This window comes from Dipodomys spectabilis, unplaced genomic scaffold, assembly GCF_019054845.1.
Source record: "Dipodomys spectabilis isolate Male_0828 unplaced genomic scaffold, ASM1905484v1 ptg000499l, whole genome shotgun sequence".
Classification (NCBI taxonomy): domain Eukaryota; kingdom Metazoa; phylum Chordata; class Mammalia; order Rodentia; family Heteromyidae; genus Dipodomys; species Dipodomys spectabilis.
In genome coordinates this window covers 2,342,967-2,355,376 of record NW_024871176.1, presented here as the reverse complement: position 1 = coordinate 2,355,376, position 12,410 = coordinate 2,342,967, and the positions used below count along the sequence as shown (strand labels likewise).

Here is a 12,410-nt window from a genome sequence, read left to right as displayed (position 1 = left end):
TAAGGATGATTATAGTTCAGGCTGGCTCAGCATGAATAAAGTGAGACCTCATCTTGAAAATAACCTACACAAAAAGGGGTTGTAGGCATGATTCAAGAGGTAGAGCACCTGCTTTTTGCAAATGAGGCCCTGAGTTTAAATCCAAGCATTGCCAAAAGAGATAACAGGAAGAAAATAGGGAAAAAAGACATGATTAATAGGTCACCATTGGGAAGCTTTGATGGCTGGCAAGTCTGAAGGGTACCGGTTTAAAGGAGAATTGGGTTCTGTGATGTGAGACTTAGCTTTTTTTTTTTTTTTTTTTTTAACATTTATTTATTGATGGTGGTGAACATGGGAGCAAGCAGAGGAGATGAAGAAAAAGGCACAGGAGATGAAGAAAAAGGCCTGCAGAGTCTTCTGCTACTTTTTCATGGAAAGAGAACTGTCAGTGTTGGGTTTCCTCCCACAATTCAGTTGTAAAGTGGGTATTGAGACTTGAACTCTGGGCCTCACTGACACTGGAAGCATCTGGAAGCCAAGTGGGCTAACCTTGGCTCACTGGGTGGTGAACCCCAAGTGTAAGGACCAGCAGGAAACCTACCTTCTTGTGCACAATGGAGGAGCTGGAGTTTACTGTGCCTTCCTCATCATGTGACATGACCATCTCAGAGCTGCTCTGGTCCATGAGCTCCTGCATGCTGTTCACACTGCTGCTCTGGCTGCCGGTGCTCACTGACACACTGGGGATGGAGTGGTTGCTGCCTAGGCTGTCCATTTCCCTGGTCAGGGTGCTCCCATGTTCGCTGTCCTAGAGAAACGGGGCACCAGGGTTAGAAACCAAAAGATTGGAAATGAAATGCCAATCCACTAAGAGACTAAGCATGTTCGGTTGCTTTTCTGCCAACCTGCAGGGGGAAACTCATTATGGAGCAACTCTGATTCACCTCCATGCCTTCCTCTAGTGTGGTTCTGGATGTGGGGCCTAAGGTTCTCAATGCATCTATCCCGGGGCTTAATTGTACACAACTAGCCCAATTGGGATGCTGCCACTAAGCAGAACCAGTCCAGGTTTGTGAGAGCTCCTGGAGCACATCAAGGTGCTAGAGAGATGACTGGCTACTAAGCAGGTGACCTGCAGGATACCTGCAGTCATAGCAGTGGTCACTTGAACCCAAACTGGGATGAGGAGTTTTCAGAGATGCGATGAGCTCTGTGCTCCTGTGTGCATCATTATTGGGCAACTTCATGTCTGAGCCGGGATATTAATTTTATTGTCCTAGACAGGTAATTAAATTCTGCCTCCCTTAAGCAATTCTATCTTGTTTCTTCTGTAGTCTTATTAAATATATCTGTTAAATAATACTGGCATTCATCACTGTTGGCCCAAAGACTATTTGAAAAGTTGTAAAATAATCTGAATGTATAATTTATCCATCACAATGGAATATCTTTAGATATAAGATTAAATAATATAAATCAACCTAGCTACAAATAAACCCCATTTTCAAAGAACTATACTATACACAGATAACTTTAATGAATTGTTACTTAGTCATGGCAATATAAGGAATCACTGGGTAGTACAAAATAGTACATAGTATATTGTATTTTAATAAATTAACTTCCCCATTTCTACATATGCAATCAAGAGATTTTATAGTTCAACTCTATTTCCTAAGTATTGTGTTTATGATTACTGGTAAAATAATTTTGCTTTGTTTTATATTAAAAAGCTAACATACATTCATTCTTCACTCCTTTTTATTTAGTTTTAACTTGCTCAAAACTAATTCCTGGAGTAATCCTCTTATTCCTATTCTTTCTGGCTTCTTTACTTACATCTCTTTGCTCTGCCTTCAATGTCTTTATCCCAGTTCCATACTTTTTGCATATAAACATAAAACAGCCTTCCCCGTATCTATGGGACTTTGCACAGGCTGAACCCTCCCACATTTCCTTCTTAGCTCAATTTCCAAATCTCAAAATAACTTTTTTTTTTTGGTCTGTCGTGGGGCTTGAACTCTGGGCCTAGGCACTGTCCCTGAGCTCTTTCTTCAGCTCAAGGCCAGCACTCTACCATTGGAGCCACAGTATCACTTCTAGTTTTCTGGTGGTTAATTGGATATAAGAGTCTCATGGACTTTGCTTGCCTGGGCTGTTTTTTATTATTATTATTGTGAAAATACCATACAGAGGGGTTACAATTACATGGGCAAGATAGTGAGTCCTGGGCTGGTTTTGAACCGAGATCCTCAGATCTTAGCCTCCTGAGTAGCTAGGAGTACAAGTGTGAGCCATTGGTGCCCGGCTTCAAAATAACTTTTGATGCCTATATCTTCTTGTTTATTCTTTTCTTCTGGTCCGAGACTGGGACTCAAACTCAGTACCTTACACTCTTGCTCATTGGTTAGCACTCTACCAATGGAACCATACTTCCAAGGCCAGTGTCTCTATTTTCTTATCCCTTTTACAACCCACAGCAATTTACTACTTGTCCACCCTTGTCCCATTAAACTACTTTAACAAAGGTCACCAAGGACACACTATTCTAAAACCCACTTGACCTGACCTCTCTGGTATCAGACACCATTATGCTACTTAAAGCTGTGAACTTTCTTAACATCTGCTCATGTATGACATGGGCCTTCTTCCCTATCAACTTCTTGATTCATGACTACTTTAAGACTCTTGACTTCCAACCAGCTTTCTCATTCCCAGACTTCTTTCTTCTATTCTATATTTGTGTATCCCAACCAACTGCTCATAATCACCATTCAGGTGGCTCAATCATTATCTTCTTGGCTTCAACCAATTCTTTTATGTGTGTGAGGAATCAGGAAGCCATCTAGCCCGAGAAAACTTCCATCTGTACATAATATCAGGAGGAATGGATGCTATGACCTTGAACTTAACAAACACCATCTTCAAATCATCCCAAACTTACTCTTTCTCCTTAGAACTTCTTGTCTTTTCTTGGTATGAACATATGCCTAAGCCACCCAGGCTCATGTGTTAAATTACCTTAAATTCCTCATTGTCACTGTTACTTTGTCAAAAACCATTCACATCATGTCTTAGGTGTCACCTGCACCAATGCTGCCTATTTGTCTTCCATTAAGGACCCCTCAATGTCCATGTGCCTTACATGAGAGTTGTTCTATGTCTACTAGGATCCCTGCATGTCTCTTCAGGGTGTACCTGCAGGGTTATCTTCAAAAGTATTCCTTCTATCCAGAAAGTTCTCACATGGTGGACATTCTGTGAGGGTAGGCTGGAGTAAGCCATACCTACCTCTTCATCTTCTTGGGACTCATTTAAGGGTCCATTTCGAGTCTCTTGGAAGAGGATTTTTTTCATTTTCCGGTACTGTAGGTTGTCCAGCTCACGCACAGCATCTTTGGTCCTCTGTATGAGGTCAATGAGGACTCGAGGTGGCCGTTCCCGCCGAACAAAGTCATGCTGTTTCAGGAAGGAGAAAGAACAAACTGCTATCTGAGGTGTAAGATGTAGGTATAAAAGCAAATAGGGAAATATAAACAGTTCTGAGTTTTGCAGAAATATCCAATTGTGTGTGTGTGTGTGTGTGTGTGTGTGTGTGTGTGTTGGTACTGGATACTTTCTGGTGCTGGCACTTTTCCTGGCCAGGCTCTCACTTTGAACTGTTATCTACAGATCTCACTCAACTTTCTGAGTAGCTAGGATTACAGGCATGAGCCACTGGTGCCTGAATGGTATTTTAATGCCAGGAAGAAATGTGAAGAAAAGACAGATTATTGAGGAATAAATAATAGTTATAATAATTTGTGGAGCTTTGTCTTTTGTGTTTTTTTAAAAAAAAAATTATTTATTTATTTATTTATTCCGGTCATGGGGCCTGAACTCTGGGCTTGGGGGCTGTCCCTCAGCTCTTCAGTTCAAGGCTAGCATTCTACCACTTGAGCCACAGCACCACTTCTGGCTTTTTCTCCTTATGTGGTGGTGAGGAATCGAATCCAGGGCCTCATGCATACAAAGCAAGCACTCTACCATTGAGCCACCTTCTCAACCCTGTTATTTTGTTTTAATTACTTAAGTTTATCTATCACAGGAAAAGCCCTTGATGGGTTGGTTTACTATATTTCTTCAGCATTTATAATATAATTTTAGCTTGTTATTATTTTTTCTCTATTTTTCTTTGGTCAGAACACTTGCTAGTTCTATCTTTTTGTTGTCCACTTTCCTAAATTTTATCTCTTTTCTCTTCCCATATTTTAATATAACCAATATTTGTTTACATACCCTGCACCCATCCTTAGCCATGGTAGCTCTTTTCTCATTTCCCATTTCTTGTTTGGTTGTTTTAAAAATCTTTGTCTACTTCAAAGTAATACAGATACCATCTCTTCTCTAGTGTTTTGCTCTTGCTGTCTCTCCCTGTAGACTTGTGAAGCTGTGGCTCAGGTAGACAAAATGGTTCATGTCTAGAACCTGTGCTCAGGCACAAGGGGGTCAAGTCTGGCCCTGTTGCTTCTGTTACCAGATTCCTGTGACCTGACACTCAACAAAAAAAACCCTTTACTCTTAGGTGAGCTGGCTTCAGATCTACTTTTTCACTAAGACGCAAAGACAGAAAAATCAGAGAACAATGTCTACAGGGTCTAAAGAAGAAAACAAAACAAAACATAAATCCCTGACCCAGACAAGGTGCTATTCAATGATAAAGACAGCTGACATTTTTAAGCTTTACAAATTTAGAGGCCTTCTGAGTTTTTCTTAAAAACAAACAAACAATAATCAAAACTGTTCAGGAATAAAACCCAGCCAGTTTGGAGTGAAACAAACAAAAAACAGGGTTGAAGACCACATATAAAGAAAAAGATTACAAATCTGGAGTGCTGCATATATTAATATTGCAGGAGATCCACACATTGTGCTGATGGTGATGGACCACATGTGTGAAATTTATAGCCGTACATAGAAAAACACCACAGAGAGATACTGAAAATTATGTTTCAATCAACGGATGTGGTTCACGTGATATTCTTGCCATTATCGCCTATAGTGTAATGTCATATAAATGTATGCTTTGGCAGCCATGCACCTTCACTGCTGAAAGATCTGCAACAACTTTGGCACTCGAACCCCTGACAGACTCAGACCTAAGGGTATCGCATTAAAATCTATGCCTATGTTGTTAGGCACAGAAACATCACTATGATGACCACAGCTAGTAGGGAATACTCTTGTGTGTGTGAGCGTGTGTGTATGTGTGTGTGTGTGTGTGTGTGTGTGTATGTGCCTTGGGCTTGAACTCAGGGTCTGAGCGAACTTCCTAAGCTTCTTTTGCTCTACCACTTAAGCCTCAACTCGACTCCAGACTTTTTGGTGGCTAATTGGAGGTAAGAGTCTTATGGACTTTTCTATTCTGGCTAGCTTTGAACCATGATCCTCAGATCTCAGCCTCCTGAGTAGCTAGGATCACAGGTGTGAGCCACTAGCACCTGGCTAAGAATAATCTTTATTGAAGGAAAAAAAAAAAGAGGGGAGGAATGGGAAAAAGGACAAGTAAAGGGTAAGCAACCCATAGGGAATTTATGGCACATACATCACGGTGATCTTGCTGTTTTTTTGCCTACTGCCATCTCTGGGTAAATGACAAGGGACATTCTAACCTAGTTTGCCAGGATGCCCTGACACAGTAATGATTTACCAAGTCCCCCCACAGTGGGACTTTAACACTTCCATCTCAAATATAACTGAAAATTTACCCGTAACAATTCTGCTGATGTTGGCCTTTCCTGAGGTATTTTCTGCAAGCAGTAATCAACAAATCTCCTGAAGGAGTCTGTCCTGTGTGGGAATATATGAAAAGAAGGCCAAATGAGGGGCTGCAGAGTGAGCACTTGATTATATAAAACAACTTCATTCTAGACAAACTTGTGCATGTTAGGAAAATTTTAAAATCCAGTGGTTTGGAATCTTAAGAGAACAGGAATATTTCCATGTTCTCAAAGTTTTAAGGTACCTGAGGTTAATTCTTCTGGATGACATTGTTAGTCAACATGGACACACACAGTCACATATAAGGGCGCATACTTAGGTTAAACCATAATGCATATCAGAAAATGAAAACCACCACACTACACTAATATATAATTGTTCAGTGCATTCTTCTCCTAAGAGGTAACAACCCTCATGTTGTCGAGTCCATATTCTTCATGTCTAGTTAATATTCCTCCCTGTCCTAACAAGGGAGCAAACCCAGAGGCACAAGGCATAGAGGACCTAGGGATATAATTTCTGAAGAAAATTACTTTCTGTCTTGAAAACCCCACTTTGTCTGCTTTCTAGAACTTTTGTGGCCTCCATGTTATGTAGATGTTATATTTTGGGGGAAGGAACAATACATTTCCCTAATCGTACTAAACATTCTGTCCCTCTTCTTACTTAAAGTAAACTAAAGACAATTAGGAAAGATAAATGGGGCTGATGAGGGTGTGACTGGCAAGACTTGTGAGGCTAGGTGGCAGGGTGTGTTCCCCTGGGATTTCAGATGCTGTACACAGTAGGGACACAGCACCAGCCCAGGTAAAGGGCAGAACTAGAAACTGCACATGTGCTTCCTGATAGCACCACAGGTGTAAAGACACTGCTTGTGGGACATCAGTGTCACTGGCTGTGACATACAATGAAGGGTCAGCTATAGAAACTGCAATTTAATGAGACTGTCAGCTGCTAGGAGCATTTTATTGGAGATGTAGAAGGACAGCAGTCTTACCATTCACTGGACTGCAAGGTGGGGGAGTCGTTCTGAGCGATGTGATACAAAGCACTCATTGCGTTCATGTTGAAAAGTGGGGGCTTCCTTTCCGCTGCAAGGGAAGAAACATGATAAGGCCATTCAGGAAAGAGACCAGGCAGAGAGAGAGACATAAGGAACTCTGTGCAAAGCTTGGCTTCCCAATCGATAGACAGCTCATTACTGTCATCATGCCACACGACCCACTTATTTTAATCTCGAAGGTCAGCCCAGGATAGCCATTCACAGACTGCTGGTCTTTTAATGGACATTGGCAAAGCTCCTAACACAGCCTGCTTCAAATGGTGTGAGAAAAATTTCTTGTGTCTTTTTCATAAATCTCAGAACACTGACCATTGCCTACTTTCCTATAATAGGTATAAACATCTTCATGCATGTATATGCTTTAACATAAATATGGACTTATTTACGAGAGCAGAATAGAAAAAATATTTTTATGGAATGGAACACTTGAAACCTCATTAACATATATGGGAGATAATCCTCTTCAGTGAAGAGTTCGGCAGCTCATCTAGGCCAAATCATTGTTGGGGAAGGGGCGGGGAGGTGTGAGGTAGGAAGTAGAGGATAAGTAATACACACACAGTCTGGTCCTACCCATTATAGAGAGAAACTCTGCAACTTAACTTTTTCTTCCCCTTCTCTTCCCTTCCCTTTCTCTGTCCCTCCTTCCCTTCTTTTTTTCCTCCCTTCCTTCCTTCTTCCATAGTACTGGGATTTCAACTCAAAGCTTTGTGTTTGATCACTTGAGCCATGCCTCTAGCCCTGCTTTTTGCTGGAAATAGAGTCCTGAGGACTTTTCAGCACAGGCTGACTTCAAACCACTGTCCTCCAGACATGGTCCTGACTACCTACCTGTAGAGCATCCTCTGAGAAACCTGTTCTTTCTCCATTTTTTCCTGTCATCTTTATCTTCACTGAAGGAACCAAGCTCAGACACTCCCACTGGCTCTGCTTTCTATATCTAAGCCCCTCCCTTCCCTCTTCATTCCCTACATTTTATCTGGCTTTTTTTGTTGTTGTTGTTCTAGGAATTGAACACAGAGCCTTGCACATGTTAGGCAGGTACCTTTATCAATGAGCTATACTCCTATACCCCAGCCTATACCCCCTCCATCCACAGTTCTCCATTCACAGCCTTCACTCACTATATTACCTAGGTTGCTCACAAGCTGCTAGGTTCAAGTGATCTTCCCCTTTTAGTTTCCCAGTTAGCTGGGATTACAGGCACAGCACTAAACCCAGCGCTAGCTCTTTCAGGTTTCACTTCTAATATAATTTTATTTCTGCAGTAGTTTCATAAGTATTTATTCAGGGCTTAATATATATTTGCAATCACTTCCTCAGGGAGGCCTCTCCTGATTTCTCAACATATATCTCCCATCAGATTTTTGTCACTGTGAATTAGGTTTGTTCTTTCTACCATGTTATAATCCCTGTAATGGTATAAGGCTTTACATTTTATAATCCCTGTAATGGTGTAAGACTTTACATCACAGGTGTCCTCTGTGCTAAATATCACAAGTGCAGTGACAGTGTTTACTATTTTCATCATTGCATCCCTAGTGCTGAGAATAGCACCTGGTTCACAGGAGGCAGCCCCAGAATATCTGCTCAAGAAATGGATATAGTCAAAACAAATTAAAGAAAAGAAGGGATGGGAATGTGGATTAGTGGTAGAGTGCTAGCCTTGAGTAAAAGCAGCTCAGGGATAGTGCTCAGGCCCTGAGTTCAAGCCTCAGGACTGGCAAAAAAAATGAAAAAAAAAAAACAAAACAATAAAGCAAAGATGCTTTGTTAAGAGAGAATCTTCATGCAGCAAGCAGTCACAAAAATGCCCAATGTCAGACATTAAGTGATGGCCTCAGCCACTATCAGGCAACAGGAAGCACTTCATTCACTGGGCAAAGGTAAAAATCTAAGCTCTCAGGACACTGAGCTGCATAAGAAAAATGTTAGGGATAGTGCTAAAGAAAGAAAACAGAGCCAGCCTGGGCAGGAAAGTCCGTGAGACTTTTATCTCCAATAAACTACTCAGAAAACCAAAAGCGGCACTGTGGCTCAAGTGGTAGAGCACTAGCCTTGAGCTGAAGAGCTGAGGGACAGCGCTCAGGCCCAGAGTTCAAGGCTCATGACCAAAGAAAGAAAAAAAGATAATTAGAAAGAATATAATACAACCAAATAACAACAAAGCTTGGTGATGCAATGAGAACAGTAGTACAGCTCAGAGTTGAGCAAGAAAGGAGAGTCCTACAAAGCATAAGTACTCACCCTGTAAACTAGACAAGATAGCTGGGTGTAGTGGCTCATGTCTGTAATCTAGCTAACAGCTGGATGAGTCATAGGACAATCATGAGGTATGATTCCAAAAAATATAAAGAAAATAGCTTGTTACTCACCCAGTTCTATGCAGGTAATCCCAAGGGACCAAATGTCAACTTTCCCATCATACTGTCCTTCATCCATAGCTAAGATCACTTCTGGAGCCATCCTACCAAAGAGAACATGTAAAATTCAGGTCAAAAATTAAAAACAGGGCTGGGAATGTGGCTTAGTGGTAGAGTGCTTGCCTAGCATGCATGAAGCCCTGGGTTCCATTCATCAGTACCACATACACAGGAAAAGCCAGGAGTGGCACTGTAGCTCAAGTGGTAGAGTGCTAGCCCTGAGCACAGAGGCTGAGGGACAGAGCCCAGGCCCTGATTCAAACCCCAGGACCTGCATAAATAAATAAATAAATAAATAATACATTTCCCTTATAAAGTGGCTCAGTACCAAAATGTGCTTAAGCACACTAAATAATTTTACCTGATACAGCTATTTTTATACCAATCATTCTGAAAAATATTCAAAATGTAAAATATACTTAGTGATTTATATGCAATAATACATTATTTTCAGTAAGTCCTGGTTTTACTCTTTACTATTGGTTTGACCTTGGGTAAGTAACCTGCTTGCACATCAGTTTCTTCATCCATAAAAATGGAGAGAATTCTAGTAGTTACCTTATAGAATTGGGTAAAGAGTTTGCATATATAAAGCACATATAAATTAAAATGAAAATAAAGCCATTAGTGATTCTAAAGACCAAAACTTACAAAGCAGGCTGCGGTAATAAAGTGTCACTTTGCTTGTTTGTCACAAATGTCCTTTCATTAGGAGGGTAGGGGCCTTGTCAGTTTAACATGCTTTGGAGAGAACTATATTCTATCATTGTGTAGAAGCAGTTGCTTGGTAAATGCTATTTGATGGTATGGGAAAAAATTCAAACAGCAGCTGGTTTGTTTCGTATGTAATTCATTTCCCAGCATATAAATCATTCTCCAAGATATATGGAAATTCCAATGTAGCTACAAAAGGCAGGCAAGAAATCTGGACTAGAATAGGGAATAACTTCAAAGTCGGAATGAAGATGGCATATGGGAAGTTCATTCACCAGAAGGTAATGCTTACGCTTGTTGGCTCACCTGAGAAGGGTGTCCTTACCTGGACACTCTGCCTCGATAGAAAAGTTCAAAAGAAACCTCCAATGAAATCCAAAACCTGAGCTTGGTCAGTGAGTTGATAATCCTACTCAGTTTACACACAGTGACATCAACCCTTATTTGAACAATTTAAAGTCATTCTAAGTTGTACATTCAGGACTTAAAGTGCTTCTTTGTTTGCTTGTGACAAATAAAATCCCATTTGGGGCACATGCGTAACACACATTGCAAAGAAGAAAACAACACCAAACTAATGCCAGAGTTTCATCTTGTTCATGTGTATGTATTTCAATACTCTAGTCTATTTTCCAAGTCTACATACCAATAAGGTGTGCCTACGAAGGAATTAGCAGGAGAAGCTATGGAGGCAGATCCAAAATCAGCCAGTTTCACCTGGCCTGGCTCTGTCAGGAGAATATTTCCTGCCTTAATGTCCCTGGAGGAAAAAAACAAGAGGATCAGAAAATTATCTCTCAATTTTGGTAATGGGATAGGTCAAAGCATGCAGTTAATAAGATTATAAAAAGTTTATTTAAAACAACAACAACAACAAATTTTGCTCAGATAGCTAGAAGGGGAGGTTAATAACTACTGCACATTGTCAGGGGGGTCCAGATTCCTGGTGTACTTACAGGTAGATCATTGTAATTACTTAAAGATAGAGCTTCCTTCAGAGGGAGGGTATACAGCAAGAAGGAAGGCAGACACAGCAGACAAGGAAAGCTCTTCAGCTGCTACCCCTTTCAAAAGCATCTTCTTCAATGCTAAATCCAGTCACTGCAGTATTCCTTGGGTAGAGAAATTGGTACCATTCTAACTGCCTTTCTTATTTTCTCTTCCAGATTATGTAGCATTCTGGAATCTTACATGAAACTTTGATGACTCTGCATTGACTACCTGCAGTAACCCTCAACTGTGCACATACCTTTTCTTTCTTGCCTTTTACCCTTTCTCTCTGCTTTTAATTGTAACTGCAACTCTAAGGCACTTGAGGGTGCATGCTAGATAGAAGGTATTGTTTTAAAAATAACACCGTACAGTAAAAGGAAGACCCTGAAAGATCAAAACAAACAAGGATTAAGGGTTAGGATGTGGCATTTTGATTGTGTTAGACAATGAATTGCAAGTGTTTATGACTAAAGGTATTAGATCTTTTATGCAGCCAAAAAGTTTTAAAAATGTGACTTAAAAGATTCACTCTTCAGTAAAGTCATTTATAATGAAGATGGGGATGTTCTCCTTGTGTTTAGAAGACACAAGTGTCTTCTAAAGACATGAGGTGTAATGAGTATAGAAGCCAGGAACTGTAAGTTTATGGACCATGGAAAGATAAAGCAGAAAAAAAAAGAGCAAAACTTATTCCAGGATGAAAATGGTCAAGTTCAAATGCTTCTCAAACAACCTTTGCAAAAACTTCCCTTGGAAATGCAGTTTCCTTCCTCATGGTTGCATTGGACATTGGCAGAGAGAACTAAAAAAAAAGGCATTATTTACTTCTCTTTGCAACAGAAAAGTATTTTTCTTCTTTTATTTTCAACTAGAAAACTAAACTGCCTCTCTTAAATAAAAATAATAAAAATTGGACATAGTATTCATTTTTTAAACTCAAGAACACTCTTTAAGTGTTTGGGTTTTTTTTGTCTTTTCAACTTCTTTTACAAACCAAAGACGATAATGTATTATTCAGAATAGAACAGTAAGTCAGTGTGGATCTTCAGGTAATAAAGACACATAGGCAAATAATTCATTCAGAAATAACATATCAGTTCCAAAGAAACACATTTTTAAAAGGTCTTCAAATACAGATATTATAATAAATGTATTTAGTTGCAACCAGGACACACACACACACACACACACACACACACATTTAGTTTTGTTGTGTAATGCTGGAGATTGGACCTTTGGTGTCATACTAGGTAAGTGTCTACCTCTGAGCTCCACTCCCAGCCCCATAATTCTCCCTAGTGATGACTAAGGCCAGTTCGAGGTAGGATCTGATGGGCCTGTATTAAGGAAGTTCTGCTCTTGTAGTTCTAGTAACTGTCAGGTGACTTCTGAAACACCTAAAGGGGGAACTGTGACCTAATAGTTTCACTTCTTCCTAGTAAATGCCAAGTGTTTCCCTTGGTTGCAAGGCATCT

General features: G+C 40.3%; 1 protein-coding gene across 3 annotated transcripts in view; it reads right to left on the bottom strand.

Moving 5' to 3' along the window:
* Taok3 (TAO kinase 3) overlaps window positions 1-12,410 on the bottom strand; it is a 133,296-nt gene that overhangs the window by 46,091 nt on the left and 74,795 nt on the right. For all 3 annotated transcript variants that reach the window (XM_042669600.1, XM_042669598.1, XM_042669599.1), the window contains 6 exons: window positions 10,589-10,702; window positions 9,181-9,272; window positions 6,740-6,833; window positions 5,730-5,811; window positions 3,274-3,441; window positions 584-790 (listed from right to left, as the gene is read on the bottom strand). In XM_042669600.1, the coding sequence (XP_042525534.1) occupies window positions 584-790; window positions 3,274-3,441; window positions 5,730-5,811; window positions 6,740-6,833; window positions 9,181-9,272; window positions 10,589-10,702 (757 nt within the window). The remainder of the gene's footprint in view (window positions 1-583; window positions 791-3,273; window positions 3,442-5,729; window positions 5,812-6,739; window positions 6,834-9,180; window positions 9,273-10,588; window positions 10,703-12,410) is intronic.